Here is a 20,951-nt window from a genome sequence, read left to right on the forward strand (position 1 = left end):
AATAAATAAATCTATTACTACACTAGATGTTCTATTGAGAAGACGATCACTACATGACAAAAGTTTTCAAAACCGTTTCTAGTCTTCGGTATTTCCAGGCAAGTGGCTACTGAAATCAATCTTACCAACTGCTGTCTGTGCAATTAACTCCGTGCGAGTTGGCGGACTTTATTTAGCTTACTTTAACATCATTTTTCATGGTGGGGCTAAGCCATTTCCACGCTCGTGCCAGGGCCCGCGGAGGGGTTCGCGTCTTGTGCTGCATTCACTTGCACTCGGACATTAGAGATTTTCTCTCAAATGTCCGATGAGCCACAACTTTTCTTTCAAAACAAAGCTGCCAAATGGGGTGGCAGCTGGGGTGACAAGGCCTTTTTCTGAGGTGGCAGCTGCCACCCCGTAGAACCGCCACTGCACACCGGGTTATATTTTTGGACGTTCTGCCTCTGCCTCCTTGGTCGGGCCGCTCAATTGTCAGCATCACAGGACACTTTGGGATTTTAGACTTTGCAGACCATTTACATGCACACAAACCCATATAACATACTACAGGAAAGGGAAATCCCCACGAAGTATAATAGGGCCCCTTTAACTCAGAGGATATACAATTATTACAATGTTTTTGTCATGCCTTAAACCAAGGTACACTGCCCCCTAGAGGTAAACCAATAAAAGTCAATTTCACAACCTTCCATAACTTTATTTATTATCTCAACATTTTTTTACAGATTCTGCTCAAATATGACAAATGTCAGTCTTCTTGAAATTAAGGAAGCTCTTTAAAAAAAAAAAACACTTCATTTGAAAAAACAAACACTTCTGAGAGGCATTCCCCAGCACACAAACTAAGTAATCATTCACATCTGATTAGACATTATGTTAATAAATTAATCAACTATCTGTTATCTGCTATAGCGCCCTACCAACCCACCCACCCACAGAAAAAAACAAAATTCTCTATTCAAACCCAAATTTCCAGCATCTATCGACCACCGCTTTCCTGAGCTGAAACGGACAAAAAGTCGACCTTGCGTCACGCTAAACAACATATAAGAGGTGGAGTGCATGGCAGTAACTCGTGTTTTCTTTTTTAAATATATATAACATGACGGACAATGGTATGAAGCTTGTCCACGTCTTTGGCTGTCTTTTGATGATAGTTATCAGTTACACAATCCCATGTTTGTGATGGAATTATTTAAGTCAATTCAGCTCTATTGAGTTTATTGACAACGGGGTCAAATAAGGGTCAATAAGCATAATTAGAGTAAATGAAATTTGAAAATGAATACAAGTGTTTATTTCTAGATGTAGATCTCAATCATTTCACAAGCTCTAAATTATATTGACCTTTTTTTGTCCTATTTTTTTGTAATATTAAAGTAGACAGTTTAAATATCCTCTTTGTCACCGCAGTGTGTAAATACCCCTGTGTTTCATCTGAATTGACCCACACGCTGATAGGTGACACACGTTACCATCCCTGGTATCCTAAACTCTGTTAAGACTGATATCAAAAGCATTCAAGTGCCTTCAAAACATAAGCAAATGATTTTCGTTGACCTAGATAAATTACAAAGGTATAAAAATGGCTCATATTCTATCACAAATATTAACAATTTTCTTTAGACAATGAGTGCTGTGGAAACAATGGAGGAAAACAACCTGTAAAACTTCAGTCCAGTGAATCTGATGCGCGTCGAGTGGTTTGTGTTGGTCTTCACACGGGGTCAAATCACATCTTTAGCGCACCCAATATTTCTCTAGCATCCTGGGGCATTTATCTTGTGAACTGGGATCAACTGTGAGCCAACCCTCCGTAAACAAGTGGAATATTTAGTGGGCAAAGATGTGGTCTGAGGTGAGCCGTGGTTGGGTCCTTATGTGCGCCGGGCCTTCTGTCTCTTGGCCTGACGTTTGGCTTCGTCCAGAGCAGCGTTGTCCGCGCTGACCTGGGACATGCTCCTCACTCCCTGGATACGGTTCACCAGCTGTAGCAGGAGGGGGATTACCTGCAACAGGAGAGCAAAACATGTTCTTACTTGAAAAATGTAAAACGCACAGTAAGTATTTTTTTGTATTGCAGTGTTCTGGTTAGGATGACTTCAGTTTATCGTTCAGGTTTTCTACCGGAAGCCGTATTGTTCGCAGAGGTCTCCTCTCCAAAACAAACGGACTCAGCTTTTGAATATGGTAAAACATATGAATAAAGCAGTGTCAACTTAGAAATCAGTGTTTCTCCCATGTGGTTTGGACTACGAATGTTTGGTAAGCTTGTTTTTCTGATAACTTAAGATCAAGATGACCGATGATTGAAATATGTTATCATGTTAAAATGTATTGTTAAGAAAGACCAAGCACATTGTCTCTGGAGTTGAAGTATGGGTTATATTTTTTATCGTATACCTCAATATCAGTATTGCGACAATAGGGTTGACAATTGGTGCTTTCATACATTTATAAAACAACAATCATTTGATTGTAGAACGAGGAAAATAGACTATAAAACCACAAAGCGATATATGAGTTATATGGCCCCGCCCTAATGGAGGAGGAGGCCGGGGCGGACTGGCCATCTGGAGAATCTGGAGAATCACAGAACGGCCGGCTCGGTTCGCTGACGGCCGGCACCGCTTTTCATTTTTGATGTCTTTAAACAGCATCATTGAAGTTGCGCTGACAAGCGACAGAGGTCCACCGTTTCCACGCAGCGAGGCTCCCCCCCCCCCTGTTGACAGTTCACTAGCACCCCGCCCCTGGGAGGAGGTGAAGAGGAATAAGTACCTTCTCGTGGTTGTATGCGGCCAACAGGAGCAGCAGGGTGAGGGGCAGAGCGATGTACGAGCCCTGGGCTACATCCTGGTCAGGCACTTTACGCTGTGGGGAAGCACAAACACACAATCTGAGATCAGACAACTACAAGAGAAACTGTGACATATAAGGGCCGACGAAGGAGAAAACTAATTAAATGAAGGGGAATATTCTGAGTAAAAGCTTGGAATAAAGTTGGTTATTTAAATCTCTGAAAGTAAAGTTGTTTTTTACAAGAAGGAACAACATATATTTGTTATTCATCTCCAATACATTTCTTGTATGATTAATGAATCTTATCCCTAAATTGTTAAGTATTGTCTCTGAATATTACCTCCCAGGACTATATCTCGCTATATCTCACTACTAGTCAGGTATCCGGTAGTTAAAAACTGGATATTTGTACACAATATTCTGCAAGTTAAAAATGTCTCCTTACAGTGGGGTTGAAGGTGAGTGTGATGTGCTTGTGGTAACCGTTGGAGGTGAAGGTGACCTGAGGCAGAGTGAAGTCAAACTGGAAGCGGGACAGCGTGGAGTGCAGTATCAGCACGTAGCTCTGTGGAGGAGGAGAGAGGAGACTTTGTAACACACAATAACAACAACAGCAGCATGTCCTCAGTCTATTCAGTTCAGACAAATATACAAACATGTCAACATTAAGAAGACTGAGAAGACTTAAAGGTCACATGTCATGGCCATTTCCACTGATCATAATTCCATTGTTGAGGTATGCTAGAATAGATTTATACTGTGCAATTTTCCAAACTCACATTGGTTTCGCATACAGCATCTCTGTAAAGTATGTGTATTCAGCAGTATTCACTCTCTCCACTAAACGGCTCGTTGCAGCTCTTGCCCCCCCCTCCGTGAGCCCAGTGTGCTCCGATTGGTCAGGACCAGTCGGGACGTTGTGAATCGCGCTGAGCTCCGTGGAGGTGTGATTTCCTTGTTTAGCGATACACAGCGAAACACAGCTGAGCACACACAAAGTCACAGCCGAAGTAAAAACAATAAGTGTGGCTTGATATTGAGTAAGAAAAAGGTTGATAAACGCTGTGAGAATGGGTCTGCAGAGAGAATTTCGCCACGATCCCAACTGTCTGTTATCAGCCTGCAGCCAGGGAGGAGAGATCAGCAGAGCTGCCTGCACTGAGTGTGTGAGGAAGTCCGTGGATTGGTCAATCTCGTTCCGGGTACGGATGACATCATGCGTACCCGGAAGAATCAAATGGACAGTGACGTATCTCCAACGAGGCGTTTTGGGGAGGTATTTTCTGTGTTAGAGTTTTACTCTCTACAGGGTGTACTTTGAGGGTTTTGACTCTGCAGACCGTTTACATGCATAAAAACCTTCATAACACACAAGGGGACGGGTAATAACCGGAAAAGCATGACATGGGACCTTTAAGAAAAATCGGATTTGAGGTTTTAGCACCATAAAACGATCTTGAAAATGTTCATGATTAGATCGTTTTTCAATATAGTTATTCTTGAAGCCAACACTGTTGCAGTTGGTTGTATAACCATGCGTTAATACATTCGGAGTCACAACCCCTGTGAGATGACAGGTTTGACTATCAGAATTTGATCATTTTGCACCAATAAGGTTTTGAATAGTCTATGAGTGTAGCACTATTAAATGTATCCCCAATCCAATTAGCATAGGGCTAACTGGAAGTAAGCCGACTAGGTTGGCTGAAGTCTCTTCTTTGGCTTTGGCAGAATTGACGATTCTGCTAAATTATCAAATAATTTTGGCCAACAGAAAGTGTTGTATATGTTTTTCGCTCATTGACCTATTCTGGTTAAAACAATACAAACCCTTTTTAAAAACCCTATAACATTTATTTCATTCACTTAAATATTTTTTGTACACATTCATTGTTTTGTTTTTTTCTTCTTTATATTGTATTAATTTACCCTGTATGCTAAATGTTTGCACCCCGATGCTGCATAACTAAGTACCCCACAAGGGACAAATTAAGTTATTCGTTTTTTCAGGGTTCAGTCCTAAGAAGAATAATATTAAAACTGTAAATTAAGCACTGTAATGCACTACAAACATTGATCCTGCCCTAATTTCACCTAAGAGCAGAAACACAAGCATACCTCTCCATCTCTGTCCAGCGGAGGGAAGTTGAAGAAGAGGGACTGTCCCAGAGAGATGCTGTTGATCGGGTTGTCCATGTTGTCACTCTTGTAAAGCTTCACCTGGATAAAGAGAAGAAAAACGTCAAGAACTGTAACTGCACATTCCTGCCGTATGAGCCTTGGAGGGGAGTTGCCGATATGTTCAATAAAAATGACCAAAATGCATTAGCCGCTTTCACACCAAGTACTTTGCCGCACTTAGTGCCCCCATGGAACTAAGTACAGATCGCGTTCACACCGGAATAAGTTCCCTGAGGGAAGATTACGCAAATGAAGCCGCTGACGTCACTTCTTCTTCTGCTTTGGGTTTACTGGCAGGCCGCAAATAACTTCACGGCGTATACTGCCACCCGAAGTCCCCGGGGTTGGGGACTGGCTTCAGTAGAAGCTGCTGGGAGTCCCAGCAGCTCCTCCAGCACCTCTTCATCTCCCATGTTTTCTTTTGTGTTTCCATAAGTTAGTCTCTCTCTGTTGGTGCGCGGAGCTAATGCTAATGCCAAGAAATACAATGGCGGCTTCACAAAACTTTCAGAGTTTTCCGGGCGTGGTTTGTAATTCTCCCATCCAATCAGAAATTGGTACTTTTTTCTCCCCAGGATAGTACCACCTCTCTAGCAGGCACTAAAAATGGGGGTAAAAGTTCTCTGAACTAAGTTCTCTTTTTGGTGTGAACCCAAAATTCCAGGTACTATCGGAACTAAACGGGAAAAGTACGGGTAAAAGGGAATATAAGCCCAGCAGTCCTACCGATAGTGTTGCGAGGTGTTCAGGGGACGTGTGGACGTTTCCACTGAGGTCAAACTGATTGATTTGTCTGAAGGCGATGATGTTGACCCCTTCAATGTCATTGCTGCCGACCTGAGGGGGAGACAGAGCTTAGATCAGATACAACCTTAGAAAATGCCAAATGTTAACTGTGGATACAACTTTGCACAAGTCACAAGGTTTGATAATAATAGAGAATTAAATGGAACTAAGGCATTTCCTGCCTTGCCAGAGCGATTACGGAGCCTGAACTTCTGACAAACTAAAATTATAAAGAGAGGTTGAAACTTGCAGCGGGTTTACTGCAAGAAACACAAAAATAAAGCCCCATGTTTTCCACTCAGTTTAAAGTACAACTAATCCAAAAAATGGAGTATATTTCAACTACCCTAAAGCCGTCAGTTATTGCAAGAACACAAAACATTATTTTTCCATGAATCAGTGATTCTAAACATTTAAAAAACGTACAAAAAAACTATTTGCAGCTGTTAATGAGCTCCTGAACATCACCAATGACCCATTATTGTATCCTGACCAGATTATCTCTGTGTACCTTGGGATGGTAAATACAAATGATTGATGCAGTGCTCACATTTCTTTGTTGTTAAATCTGGGAGTATTACAAACAGTTGTGCTTCCAAGCCTTTAACACGTTAGCCTCTCACCTCTACTGCTCTGTATTGTGGTAAGGCCCTCTCTATGTGGTCGTTGCCTTCAGCTCGCAGCTGAATGAGATATTTGCAACCCGGCTGAAAGAAAAAAAATTATAGTTAGAACAATAGCGTCTGGACAGCATTTCAGACATTAAATCAGTTATACGTGCTCAAATGGGGCATACACATTGTGTTAACAAGATTAGCTCACTTTTTGAGAACCTAAGTGTGTTCATTTCGTACTCACCAGCAGACCCCTGAGTCTGAAGCGCCCCTCTTGATCGGTGACGGTGTCCTCGCTGTAGATGCTACAGTCTGCCTGTCCCACCGCCTCCACGGCAACGTCCCTCTCTGCGTCCCCGCTCAGAGACTGCACGGCTCCGTAGCAGCTGAGGACGTATAAACACTCATCAGACTTATGCTGTGGACATGTTAGGCCCCTATTATAAACAGCATCGAGGCACATGTGCATACCTGTAAGCGGTCTTGATGCCAGTGATATCGATACTGAGGTTCTGACCCTCCTCCACTGCGATCATCTGAGACGCCGGCTCAAAGCGGAACTCCTTCATCATGGGCTTGAAGTAGTACTGACCGGGACTCTGAGGAGAGGGAAGCAGAAAAATAAACAGATTAGATTGAGATCCCGTCAACTAGCAGACTGTGAGAGCAGATTAACACACTGCTGGATCCCTACCAGGTTATTGAAGGTGAGTAGGCCGGTGTCCTGAGTCAGCAGGTTGGAGCGAAACTGTCCCCCACTCAGAGACAGGAGGACACCTGAAAGGGGAATACCGTCCTCTGATCTGATCTGCAGCACAGAGGGAAGGAGAGGACAGGTTATAGATCTCACGTCAATTAACTAACTCATCGATTTCTTCAGCACTTTATATTTATACCATATGAGTTTAAATGAATGATAGAAATTGGACATTTTTGGAATCCTAGACGTTTTAGATGTGGTTGACCTAGTCATAAAAACCAATACATCGGTTCAAAGTCAATGCCAAATTTGTCGTAACTGGTAGGTACAATGGTTTTCCATCGACACGGTAAAATCCCAAAAGAAAATAAGCCAATTACAAAGGACAACAAAATGTTTTATTTAAGCTTACAGATGATGTTACAGCAATACAAAAATAGATATTAGAGAGGGAATTACAGCCTGTCGAACCTCCTAACAAAAGAATAACAATATTCAAACTTATCTAAAGAGTGTATGTTGAAGTACATTGGATTTACTGTTTACTGTCGTCTTTAAAATTGTGAAATATAAATACAATTAAAATGTACCTTGAAGGTGACTCCAGCCAGAGCGAACGCCTTGAAGTCTCCCACGGTCCCCTCCACAGGACTCAGGACGAAGCCTTCTTTGCTGGCACTGATGTCGTACTGCCGGTCGCTGTGGAGCGGACCCACACTGAGGAGAGAGGGGAGCACAGCGCTGGTTAGGACTGCAGGCCTAAGATATATTCTATAAGGTCACAATACTTCAAGGCCATCTATGCCACTTAGTTTACGGACATAACTGATACTCTTTTATTAGCCATGGTTTTGTACTGGTGTTTTCTCGTTTAATTTTTTTGTACCCGCTATTGAACTTTTGCTGTACTAGTGTTGTCACGATGCCAACATTTTGGTTTCGATACCGATACCAAGTCAAGAATTGCGATTCCGATTCTTTTTCGATACTTTTCTTAAAAAAAGGGAAACAGTCTTAAATATAATTATTGTGCTTTATTTCACACCATAACACAAACTTTTAAACAATGAGAACAATAAATAAAATAAATGACAAGAATTCGTATTAAATAAAATTAAGCATCATCTCAAACAACTTTTTTGTTTTTCGCTTCTGGCGTCTTTTTTGTCAACAAGCCGAGGCGCAGCGGCAGTTGCACTCCCACTTGCAGCCATGCTCTGCGTGCACGAGAGAGGGGAGGCACTTAGAACGTGCTTGAGAGGGGCGGGACTGCAGGCACGGCTGCAATGCAGGGAGTGGAAGCAGAGCGCTGAACACACACGGCTCTTATTAAAATGGCGCTTTCTCACCGGAGTACTTTCCCCTGTCATTCTTAAAGTACCGATACTAATGAAACGGAGGAATTGTAACGTTTTTAACGGCAGGGTATCACGGTACCTTTCAAGTATCGGTACACCGTGCAACACTACACTGTACATTTCCCCGCTGTGGGACTAATAAAGGATTTCTGATTAAGGTTGAACAGTAGTAATGCATCGTTTGGTTCTCAGACCTGTATGCTCCCATCTCATTGGTGCCCACAGTAATGAGCGGTGCAGCGGCTCCTCTCTCAGTGATTGAGATCTCCACACCCTGCAGCTCTGGAGACACTTTGCCCGCTAGGAAGAGCCCGGCTCGCCCTGCGATGTCCACCAGACGACCCGGACACGACTCTGTGGAGGGAGAGGAAGTACCATTTAGGTATTACAGAATTTGGGATGTTATTCATCGGTTTTCCAACTGATGAGTTACAGTTAAAGTATCTTTAAGTACTTAAGAAGCAGCTACAAACAGACACATATAGACAGTGGATTTACATTGTGTGTGTGTGTGTGTGTGTGTGTGTGTGTGTGTGTGTGTGTGTGTGTGTGTGTGTGTGTGTGTCCTTACCTCCGGCAATGGTGGCCTCTACCTCTGGAGGATAGAACAACAGTTCCTTGGATGAGGGAGTCACTGTGATCTTTTCTCCAGCCCTGCACAGATCAACAGAATATATAAACTCACTGCATCAACGCTTCACATTAGATTCCTGCCTGACCAATCGCAATAGCTCATGTGCCATCTACTATTTGCCAGAATACGAAGAGTGGTGCATAGATTACGTATTAACCCCAAAGTTAGCATTGCAAGGGCTCCCTCGACAAAAAGCAATGGGATCTTCCATTAACTTTTGGAGTGTTGCAAAAAATAAGATCTGTGGCAAACACACGTTTATGATACTTGCATGTTCCTTCAGCAGGATAATGTCCACATATTGATACAACTTTAATGATTTTTTAAGCGTAAAATAAATCTCAAGAAGTATAAAGCTAACATTAGCCTATAAAATATTCAAATGCTCAACGTTTTACTGTGATATATTGTTTCAACAGTTACTTTGTTATTGTTTGTATTATTATTTCTCCATCCATCCATCTTCTTCCGCTTATCCGTGGTCGGGTCGCGGGGCAGTTCCAGCAGAGAGCCCCAAACTTCCTTTTCCCTGGCGACATCAACTAGCTCTGACTGGGGGATCCCAAGGCGCTCCCAGGCCAGCGAAGAGATATAATCCCTCCACCTGGTCCTAGGTCTACCCCTTGGTCTCTTCCCAGCTGGACGTGCCTGGAACACCTCCCTAGGGAGGCGCCCAGGTGGCATCCTAACTAGGTCCCCGAACCACCTCAACTGGCTCCTTTCGACGCGAAGGAGGAGCGGCTCAACTCCGAGTCCCTCCCGGATGACCGAACTTCTCACCTTATCCCTAAGGGAGACGCCAGCCACCCTGCGGAGAAAACCCATCTCGGCCGCTTGTATCCGCGATCTCGTTCTTTCGGTTCTTTATTATTTGTATTCTATTTTATTTTTGACCTTGTGTGAATCTTGTTTTTCACTCTGACCCTGTTGCTGCTATAAACGCCTGCAAATCCCCACAGGGATAAATATAGTTCCATCTTATCTTGTCTTAAACAAACTCCATCAGGTTTGTACGACTACTCATCGACACAGGTGAGCTTAAACCAGACTTGTTTTTGGAATGTTTAGTATTCTCATTTAGTCACTTGTTAGCATCCTCTGTATTTAGACACTGTTTACTTCAAGACTAGGGAATCCTAACGGCCCGTCTACACTACAGGCATCAAAAAATCTTGAAGCTGGGCGTGTCTGAGGCTTGGCGATTTCTCGTGCCCAAGGCGACCAACAACCAATCAGGAATGATTGGCTAGCGCTTGTACTGTTAGATTTGCATACGCATGATTTGATTGGCTGATGCCAAGCATCGAGCCTCAAAAGTTGAACATTGCTCAACTTTTGATGCTCGCGATGCTTGCAAAGCCACGCTCCGCTCCCCACAATGAAGTTCGGCGAAGATTCAAAATCAACTACGTCACCCCATTCAAGTGAATGGGCGAAGCGTTGAAAGCATTTTTCGATGCTTGGAGTGTAGACGGGCCGTAAGTGCTAACTCATAGCCAGCCTTACCTTGCCCAATAGGAGAACTCGTAGTGGAAGGGGCCTGTCAGGTCGTCGGCCTTCTCTTGGATGGGGGGGCTGTCGTCCCTGGCCCCTCCCTCCTCCTCGGCGGCGCGGCGCTCTCTCTCCTGGCGCCGCAGCGTGATCTCCTGCAGCTGCTGCTCGAGCCGCTGCTCCTCCAGGCTGCGCAGGGGCCCCAGCACCAGGGCTGGCTCACTCTCAATAGACGATCTGAAAAGATGGAGAATTTGTAAGAGGATGCGCAGCAGTAGCTTATATTAGCACACAGTGTAGCCATGCTGAGTCATTACTTGATAGTAACGGTGACGTCCAGGATCTTGTCGGTGGTGATGAGCCCGGTCATGTGATGGCGCACTGCAGTGAGGGTCAGGATGCTGGGGGCCGAGCTGTTGGACACAGGTTAACAACAGTCAATTTATTGTATTGCATAGAGGGAAAACACTAAAATAAATACATGGAAATCCTCTCATTACTTACGTATCGTACGTGTAGAAGTCCTGCTCAAACTGATGGCAGGAGCGAGGGGTGACTTTGTAAACACCTGGAGAAACATGTTTAGTTGATGAATTACTTCAGTTTTTATTAATGCTGTCAAAATTATCGCGTTAACGGCGGTAATACATTTTTAAAATTAATTGCGTTAAAATATTTAACGCATGTGCAGAATGGCCCGCCCCATACATCCCACCAGTGGCAGCGCCAGGGTATGGCTGGAGTAGGCTAGACCCATACCAAGAAATGGCTTAGCCCCACCATGAAAAATGATGTTAAAGTAAGCAAAATAAAGTCCGCCAAGAAGGTAAGATTGATTTCAGTAGCCACTTGCCTGGAAATACCAAAGACTAGAAACGGTTTTGAAAACTTTTGTCACGTAGTGATCGTCTTCTCAATAGAACATCTTTGATAATGTCTTCTGGCCAATCAGAATCAAGATAACGGCGTGGTGTTGTTGCAGGAAGTCCCGACGGAGAATACTTTTGCTGTAGTACAGGGGTGCACATAACTGGTACGCAGGTTATGTGCGTAATCTGAAATGCGTACCGTCACTTGTGTCACAAAGCGCATTTGCGTACGACAGAGTTGGTCTCTGTGTGCACAGACAGGGCTGCTGTTAACGTCGGTCTGTACAACGGAATTGTGCCAAAACTATGCCAGCCGGCTGCGGAGGGAGACTCCCCCCCCTTCACTGGAGAACTGCGCGAAAACAGCTGATCACAACGTTCACATTCTGGTCAGGAAGTACTCCACGCCATATCATGGATTATCAAGGATTGTTTCTGAAACAGTACGGAGCTCAAAGGCTTTCTCTCTTGCCAGTTATACCACAAGGTGAGTTCCTTTTTATTTCCTGCTTCTTCACACACATGCTCTCCAGTACAGGTTAGCTCTGAGTGTTAGCGATGCTAATGTAAACACCGACCATATTACGTCCAAAACAGTCAGGCATTGTTTCTGATAGCAACATTTCTGATAGGGCCGTGGGTGTAAAGCCAGCCTGCATTTCAGATATTACGTCATATCGGACGCAAATCTGGATCAGCTCCGTTGTAGCCCCGTTTTTACAGATGTGGGTTCGGAGGAAAAGAGAGGGTTTTATTTTCTGACGCTGCGTGAGTTCCCCGACGCACCGGGGACACATATTTATGTATAAAAGACATCAAAAAGTGCATTTTGCATAATAGGTCCCCTTTAAGCTAATGAGCGGTCAGGGGAAAGAACCTCACCTGGCTTTGAGAGACAGAAGCGGTTGACTCCTTTCGAGAGGTTGTACACGCCGACGTTTTCGGGTTTGCTGCCATCTTGGAAGAACTCCTGTGCAAAAAAACAGATATAATTAGAATAATTGTGGAGGTGTCACCATCTGATACACACATCAGGTACTGATTACTGACCAGAGTGATAGCATGGGAGAGGGAGCAGCGCAGGATGTAGCCAATCTGTCTGAACTCTACCCCCACCACGTCCGAGTCCAGCACCTCCACCTCCACGGACTTATGCTTCCAGCACCACTCCTCGTGAGTAATACTCACTGAAAGGGGAGAACGAAAAATAATCAACACATAGAATAAAAGTAACAGAGACATGTTTGATGAAAGGATTTAAAGGTGCAAATCTGCTCCAAATAAATAGAGGCTTGCATTTAGCATTTTATATTTCCTGCTAGGCTATACATATGCTGAATTCAACTGCTAACGAAAGCTTCTACCAGAGCTACTCATTGATTGAAGTGACACAATATTTGTATTTCACATTAAAATAAACATATCAATTATTTTACTTTCATCTTTTGCCAATATATGAATGAGGGCTGCACAATATATGTAAAAAAAAAAACCTGACACGAGCACATTTGTTTGGTACAATATAATGAAATATGTAAAAATACTGAATCGAGTCCTGACCTTTGTATTTCCCTGGTAAAACGTCCTCAAAGGAGAAGCTGAGGATGTCGTTGCGGCCGGACAGAGCCACCGTCCGCCTCTCTCCCTGCCGACTCACTGGCTGCAGAGTCACAGAGAGGTCATCGCAGGACGCTACAGATCAACCAGGGGACACAGGAGACGGGAAAATATGAACAAACAACCCCATAAATATTTAAGTGGGACGGGAGCCACTAAGACAAAGACAGCACATATAATAGAATTACAAATTCAGTGTATATTATAGGGATGTAACGATAATATCGCGATAACAAGTCCACGGTACGGTATTTTTCACGATATTGAATAATAAAGAAAAAAAATTCAATTTTTTCTTTTTTAATAAAAAAAAAATGTTACTCTTTCTTTATTACATAATAAATCTGATTTGTACAGCATTTTAGTAGGATAGCAGTATTTTAAAGTGTCAAAAACAAAGTGACAGTAACAGACTGGAACAAGAAAACCAGTGTTTTTGTACCTATAGTACTACCAAACAAAGTAGGCATTTTCTTTGTGCCACTGCATCTCACAAATAAACAAGGACATTTAAATCAGACCCTGCAATAAAATAAATCAAGTTTCACTTTAGTTTTTCAAGTAACTCAACTCAAACTCACTAGTCACTCACTCAGCATCAGACAGGTTTTTAGGAATATGAGAATGTCCACATTTCCAGGTATTTATAAGCTGGGATGTTTGGGCATTTACAATATCCCCTGCTCTGGAAAAAACTCTCTCGCTTGGTACTGATGTTGCTGGGACAGCAGTGGTCGCGTTAACAGAATATTTTATTTATCAATGACGGAAAAATCTGAAAGCAGTCTGTCATTTTGACAGATTAGAACAAACTCGGAACAGCGCCAACGTTTCCCCGCAGCGAGGCTCTGGTGTTATGCCGTGGTATGCATGCCCTCCAAAAGGAAATGATATAGTTTCCAAACCGTACTTTGCCATACAGATCAACACATCTGGGAGGTTTTGCTTTACGCTGTGCTCGCTCCCGCGAGGTGCATGCACACACGGCATAACACCGCCCCCCCCCCCGTTGATAGTTCACGAGCGTGCTCTCTCGTGAACAGTTCAGACCCGACGGGTAATAATGGATTATGACGGACATTTTACGATCCTGTCTGTCAAAATGACGGACAGCGAAAAAGTCTAACGCCACCTCAGTGGGACAGAGAGATATGCTTTGGCCATGGGTGCACTGTGCATTGTCTCTCCACCACTTCAAAAACAATACAGTTTTTGCCAAGAAGGTGAGGCTTATTGACAGGGCGAGATATAAATATACTGTTGGTACTTGTCAATGTCTCTAGGTGTGTAAATGTAGCCCTGTAAATACGATGTCCTTTTGTGTTCTGTTGTTTTATGTTCATGTTGTAACCTACTTGCTGCCATGTTGGACAGGTCTCTCTTGAAAAAGAGATCGATGATCTCAATGGGACCATCTGGTTAAACAAAGGTTTAAAACAAAAAAAAAGTGTTTTAAATTAATTAATTTTTAAATTAATTAAAAAAAAAATAATCCCAGTAGATTTTGTCAGTCTCACGACGGTATTGGGACGTTTATTTACCGCGATATTCGGTATATCGTTACATCCCCTTATTACAAAGCCTTTACCTAGACAGTAGACTTTCCCAGAGACAGAAGCCATGAACTGGGTGAAGAGTAGGTCTGTGAGGGGCCGGTCCACAAGAGAGACCTCCAGGGCCTGAGGCTGCAGAGCAAGCCCTGCCTTCATCTCCGCCTCGGGGAGAGACACCTGCAAGATAACAGAGTTACCATACTGCTACATAGGCACTGACATCAATTATATCGCTAGGATACACCTCAAAAGACAAACATTAGATATCTTAGAATCAAGTGTTTGAGGTTAGCTTTGTGTCGATTTACTCCGGGACTAGTTGCTGCGAGAGTCTTACATGGACACTGTAGTCTCCAGGTTTGGCCTGAAAGCAGAAGGCCCCCTGGGGGTCTGAGTCCACGGTCTTGCTCGAGGCTTTGTCTTGGCCCTGCTGAGTCAAGGTGACCTTGTAGCGGCCCTGCTGCTTCATGCCCTCAGGCAGGCGGCTGACAGAGATCTGGCCACACACACTGAACCTGTGGGAACAACATCAGAGGTCAGATCGAGCTAGGAAGAGCGCTGAAGCTGATATTTTTGATATTTCAGGACATGTGTAGTGTAGCTATTTAACATCATTGTTTACAGCGGACAGGCCATGCGTACCCTGCTGTGATGATGTCAGGAAGCTGGGGTGTGTTGGGGGCGATCTTCACTGTGATAGGCTCGAAGAACATGAGCTCCTTGGTGACACGGATGGTGTAGGTACCAGCCGTCATGTTCTCCAGGCGGAAAGAGCCTTCCTCCTTGCTGATGACTGAGGGACACAGGAGCGAAAGACGTAAAGTGAGAACAACGAAATGCACAAATGGAGCACTTCCACAGTTGGATGTTTTATTTATTGCTTTTTGGGAGTTTCTTTGTTTACCTTTGATCTGGTTGTTGAGGGACACAGTGGCATCAGGGACGCCCTCCCCCCCATCACTGTTGAGAACTCGGCCCGTCACAGAGAAGCCCATGACTCGGAAGATTGGCTGCAACAGAAACAGTAAGGCATAAAACATATTCATACTCACAAGATAATGACGGTTATATCTATATGTAGATATATTTTCACTCTTTACCTCCAGTTTCAAACTGTTGTGTTCCACTTTGAAATTCATCCTGGAAGGAGCGACATCAAACGTGATCCTTTCTCCTCTGTAGAAGGGCACCTTAAAAATATGATTTGCATAATTTAGAAGCAGAAATGTGGATATCACCATTTCCAATACAGTTTGCAATGTCCTGAAATAAACCCCAATAATGATACTCTTTATGGTGGCCCTTTATGTATTGCATAATATGTATTATAAATAAAGTAGGGCTGTCAAACGATTACAATTTTTTAATCAGATTAATCACAGCTTAAAAATGAATTAATCATGATTCATCACCATTCGAACTATGTCCAAAATATGCCATTTATTTATGTATATTGTTGTGGGAATGGAAAGATACATGAAAGAAGGCGGATATATCCATTTAACATACAGTATCTATGTTTATTATAACATTTTTCTGCATGTCAAAATGAAAGACAGCCCACACACCTATCAATCATCAAACCGTGGGGTCTTAATTCATTACGTGTTGATTTCTATCAACGGGGGAGTACTTCAGGAAAGTCGACAGAGGGGGGGGGGGCGGCGGCGGCTAGTGGAGTACTTCGTGACCACAGAGTGTGAACGTTGTGATCAGCTGTTTTAGCGCAGTTCTCCAGGGGGGGGGGGGGGGTAGTTTTGGCACAATTCCGTTGTACAGACCGACGTTAGCAGCAGCCCTGTTGCGCACACGGAGACCGACTCTGTCGTCCGGTGATCTAACCGCCTTCTGGAAAGGCTTCACAAGTACGTCGGTACGCAAAAGCGCTTTGTGACACAACTGACGGTACGCATTTCAGATGACGCACATAACCTGCATACCAGTTATGTGCACCCCTGTACCAGAGCCATATTATTACTATTATATGGCTCTGCCCTGTACTACAGCAAAAGTATTCTCCGTCGGGACTTCCTGCAACAACACCACGCCGTTATCAAAGATGTTCTATTGAGAAGACGATCACTACGTGACAAAAGTTTTCAAAACCGTGGCTACTGAAATCAATCTTACTAACGGCTGTCTGTGCAATTTACTCCGCGCAAGTTGACAGACTTTATTTTGCTTACTTTAGCATCATTTTTCATGGTGGGGCTAAGCCATTTCTTGGTATGGGTGTAGCCTACCACAGCCATACCCTGGCACTGCCACTGGTGGCACGTATGGGGTGGGCCATTCTGCACATGCGTTAAATGCGTTAAATATTTTAACGCAATTAATTAAAAAAAATTAATTACCGCCGTTAACGCGATAATTTTGACAGCACTAAAATAAAGTGATTAACTTTCCATTATGTAGATTTAGTAGTTTCACAGCCCTTCAAAATTCTCAGTGGGTGTGTTCAAGTGCACTTTAACATTTCTGACTGTAGCTGCAAAAAAGGTTTGTTGTAGTATTAACAGCACTTGTCAGAGTGAAATCGTAGGGGACATACGTACTAACGTTTTTTCTTTTTCAGTGCTTTTAAAACAAGAGAACAGTTATTTTCACTGAGCTGCCTAGTCGAAAAGCCATTCAGGTCTGGCTCTTCTCCTATGTCTACATTTTGAATACCTCTAAAATAAGAACTTGATAAGAGCTTTTTCCTAGTATCAGTGTAACCTTAATGCTACACAAGTCATTTTAAGGAGGACCTCAGTTTAAAAAAAAGAAAAGGCCCTGATACAGAGGTAATGACTTATATCCAACAATTGTAGTAATTAAAACAACGTTTTAACCTTATAAAAATTAATTAGAGACATATTAGGCCTTTTTCACAAAGCTCACCACGGTGTACTCGCCGCTGGCCAGCGAGAGGAAGACGAAGGTTCCATCTTCCCTGGAGAGAGCGCTGCACAGGTAGAGCAGCGAGCTGTCCCCAGGATCTGCCCCCTCCACTGGGGATGGGTTACAGCCGCCGACGTCCTGAAATCACACGGATAGATATGATGCATTCTTACCTCGTTGTGCCATTTTAAATCCAACCAAAACTTCCATAACATTCCAGGGTCACAGCTGCTCACTGTTTAAAAATGTGAAATGGTTTACCTCTTTCTTGACTGTGGCCGAGTACAGGAGGAAGGTGACCTCTTTCATGGGCTCTCCATCACTGCGGACCTCCCCCGAGACGTCGTAGCCTCCAACCACCAGATTCTCGGCAGCGGGGGCGTTGGCATTGGAGACCACCACTGAGGTGGCGCTCTGTTCAAATAAAACAAATACAAAAATCAGCATGAGAGTTACAGTAAGGGTCTGAATAATAGCGACTACTGCTGTGCGTCATTAGCTATAAACCTGCTGCACTGACAGGGAACCTAATCTGCTGAGCAAAAGGTGATTAATGAAGTATTACATACAGAACTAAAGAGAGCTGATGTGTTCTTCACTGGGAAGTGCCCTACTTTGGTACCCAGTGGCGTTTTAGCACAGTATTTGTCTATTTCCTATGATGTTATTACTGATGTTTATGGAGTTTCATACACTTCCTCAAATCCCCTTGTTATCGTACAGATCTGAATACATCAATTCAAGACAAATAGGCATTATGATGTTATTTTGGAATACTTTTGATCTATTATTTTCGGACAATGACAGGAGGAGGACTTTGTGCCCGATTTATTTTGGAGACTTTTGTCTTTTCATATAGCCAAAATCTGATGCACGTTGCGCAAGGAAAATATTGAAATAAACATATTTGAGTCGAAAAAGCTACTTTGACTTCTTCTGAATGATATGATCATACAATATTAGAGGTTTATGGGGAAGTTGGCTAGTCTATCACTCCACAAATCTACTGCATTGACCAACATTTTGACTGTGTCCAGTAAATTAAGAACATATGAATTCAAAAGCTTCTAAAAAATGCCATGGGAGACATCACATATGACACATTTGTGTTCCATTCAGTCCATGCTGTTAATAGGACATCTGAAGTGAGTGTACAAACCTGCTCCAGAGTCCAAGAAGGATGGGAAGCCGTGATGTCATAATTTCCAGGGAGTACTTTTAAAAAGGTGTACCTGGGTAAGGAAGGAAACAAAATGAAATGTCAAACAATGTAAGAGGGATCAGTTTAGTGATATCAAAATCAAAAAAACATAAAAACGTCAGAGTACTTACTTTCCTGCAGGCTTTGTGACGACACTCTGGAGTTTCTCCTCTGTTCCCACTCGGGTGAGTTTCACTTCTACTCCAGCAGGACCCAGGGGATGGCCTTTACTGAGAACCTGAAGAGAGAGATGCTTTATGCTTTGAATTCATTCCTACAACTGATAATACTAAAAAAAAAAACGTGGTTAATTGATTTTCAACTTGTTATTTATGGTGGCTTCTTTGTGCATATTTATGAAAGGAAGGTGGGCTTAGCAATTGATCGAAATTCGATTAGCGTTAAGACTTCCAGCATTATACAGAGACAAGATAATCGACATGAAGTGATCAGTGTGCGCATTCCGTTGTGCAATGAAGCTATCATTTTGTCTTGTGTTATTATTAATCCAGCGCACCTCTTTCCTTTACAGAGGCTTCTCTTAGAAAGAGGGTCTGAATGTGTTTATGATGTAATTGTTGAAACTCTTCATACATCTGGGCTCTTGATTTTACCCTCAAAGTGCACCAGATTGTCACTTCTATTTGTAAAATGTTTATTTTTTTAAATGCATGTTTTGTGTAAAAAAAGATCTCCAAACTGTACAAAAATAATTGAGATTAGCAAATTGCAAAAAAAAAGCAGAGCCGCCAGCCATGCAGACCTAAACAAAGAGTGTTGGATGTGTGAGGAGCTAATTCCAAGCACTTCTATAATTGTTCTTAAATACCAGTCAGAATTGTAGGTGTTAACCTTTATTTTCATGCAGATAAGCTTTCATAGTCAATAGAAAATTATTCTGATATACAGACAGGAAATCCTTCAAAATGCTCACCGTTCCTGAGACCGAGAAGCCAGTGAAGACAAAGTTGATGTCTTCCTCTTTTGTACAAATGTCACTCACTCCATCCACATGGAGGTCGACACTGGTGGGCTCTGGTGAGAGTTAAAACCCAAGAAGAAAAGTTAATAATGGACAAAAAGAAATGAGAAAATAAATATTGCAAAGAATCTAGACCGATCTGTCTTTGCATTTCCTGGAGTACAAACACATGAATAATATGTTTTGAGCTGTGAGTTTACCGAAGCTCCATCCAAGAGGAGGCTCGATCTTTAAAACAAAGTCCCCCTATGTGAAAGAAACAAGTGTAAAGATTATAATCATCATTGGTAAATAAAATACATAAAATGCTCAAATGTAATGAATATCCTACCTTGTCATACAGGGGGATCATAAAGTAGCCATTGATTGGAGCACAGTCCGTTTGATATTTCAGGGATCCTTGTTTGGTGTACAGTTTAATCTGTGTATGAAAGAAGACATCATTAAATAGTCTAGCATATTTTAACAAATAAATGCCTTAAATACAACTTCGAATGGGAAATTGGTTAATTCATTTGTATCAACTGTCATTCGCACAGACCAGCATATCTGGGATTAAGTTAATTTCACCAATTAGGCGAATGGCTAATCCAATGGAGCCTGTTAATGAGCAGGGATTAGGAATAGTGGCTAGCAACTCCTTGTGCACAGACAAACAGTTTTTTTTTTTAAAGTTTATGAGTGAGAATTGTAACACAAATAAACTGTAATAGGGCTAATGTATCAATGCTAACATAGTTTTGCAGTCAACCACAACTGCGTAGAGAAAACATCCGAATTAGCAGACCAGCATAGCTGCCAAAATGAAAATGTTCCCTTTAATTTATTTTAGTAAGCAACAGAGATACAACTTTTACAAAAAGTAGATTGAACTTGTGTTCATTTCATTCATACTGTCATACAAACACATCTCTGGTTCCGCCTAACCTTTAGCCTACTACGATAAACCAGCTAACGGTTAGCTAGCCGCTAGGTAGCTAGCTATCGGAAGGCTTGCACTCTCACCTCGATCAGAGAGTAATTGATCTCCACGTCGGATTTCACAAATCCCCCGCATGCCACCACTATGTCATCAGAGGAAACTGTCAAAAACTGGGAATAGGTGATACATAATAACACCCAAATAGCTCCCACATCTGCCCGGATCGTAATTCTCAACATTTTCGGCTAACTGATCTCTCGATGAACCAACCAACCAATCAACAGCACGCTGCCTCCGGTTCCGTACCAGCTGAGCTGCTGTCACAGGCGGAGAGCAGCGCCCCGAGCAGCGGCCT

The 20,951-nt window shown here is 42.8% G+C and overlaps 1 protein-coding gene across 1 annotated transcript; it reads right to left on the bottom strand.

The window, feature by feature from the left end:
• Positions 1-679: 679 nt before the first annotated feature.
• Positions 680-20,889, bottom strand: nomo (nodal modulator). The gene is made up of 31 exons (XM_034094405.2): positions 20,680-20,889; positions 20,006-20,095; positions 19,875-19,920; positions 19,627-19,727; positions 18,824-18,930; positions 18,651-18,723; positions 17,753-17,905; positions 17,492-17,629; positions 15,709-15,798; positions 15,513-15,618; positions 15,251-15,401; positions 14,946-15,123; positions 14,644-14,785; positions 12,999-13,130; positions 12,489-12,625; positions 12,321-12,408; positions 11,074-11,137; positions 10,887-10,982; positions 10,585-10,806; positions 9,016-9,098; positions 8,639-8,798; positions 7,677-7,803; positions 7,081-7,194; positions 6,858-6,985; positions 6,631-6,772; positions 6,396-6,479; positions 5,713-5,823; positions 4,924-5,025; positions 3,251-3,370; positions 2,785-2,877; positions 680-2,012 (listed from the first exon to the last, which is right to left on the bottom strand). The coding sequence occupies exons 1-31, from the start codon at positions 20,833-20,835 to the stop codon at positions 1,881-1,883; spliced, it is 3,666 nt and encodes a 1,221-aa protein (XP_033950296.1). The 5' UTR covers positions 20,836-20,889; the 3' UTR covers positions 680-1,880.
• Positions 20,890-20,951: the final 62 nt, after the last annotated feature.

Source organism: Pseudochaenichthys georgianus, chromosome 1, assembly GCF_902827115.2.
Source record: "Pseudochaenichthys georgianus chromosome 1, fPseGeo1.2, whole genome shotgun sequence".
NCBI classification, from domain to species: Eukaryota; Metazoa; Chordata; class Actinopteri; order Perciformes; family Channichthyidae; genus Pseudochaenichthys; species Pseudochaenichthys georgianus.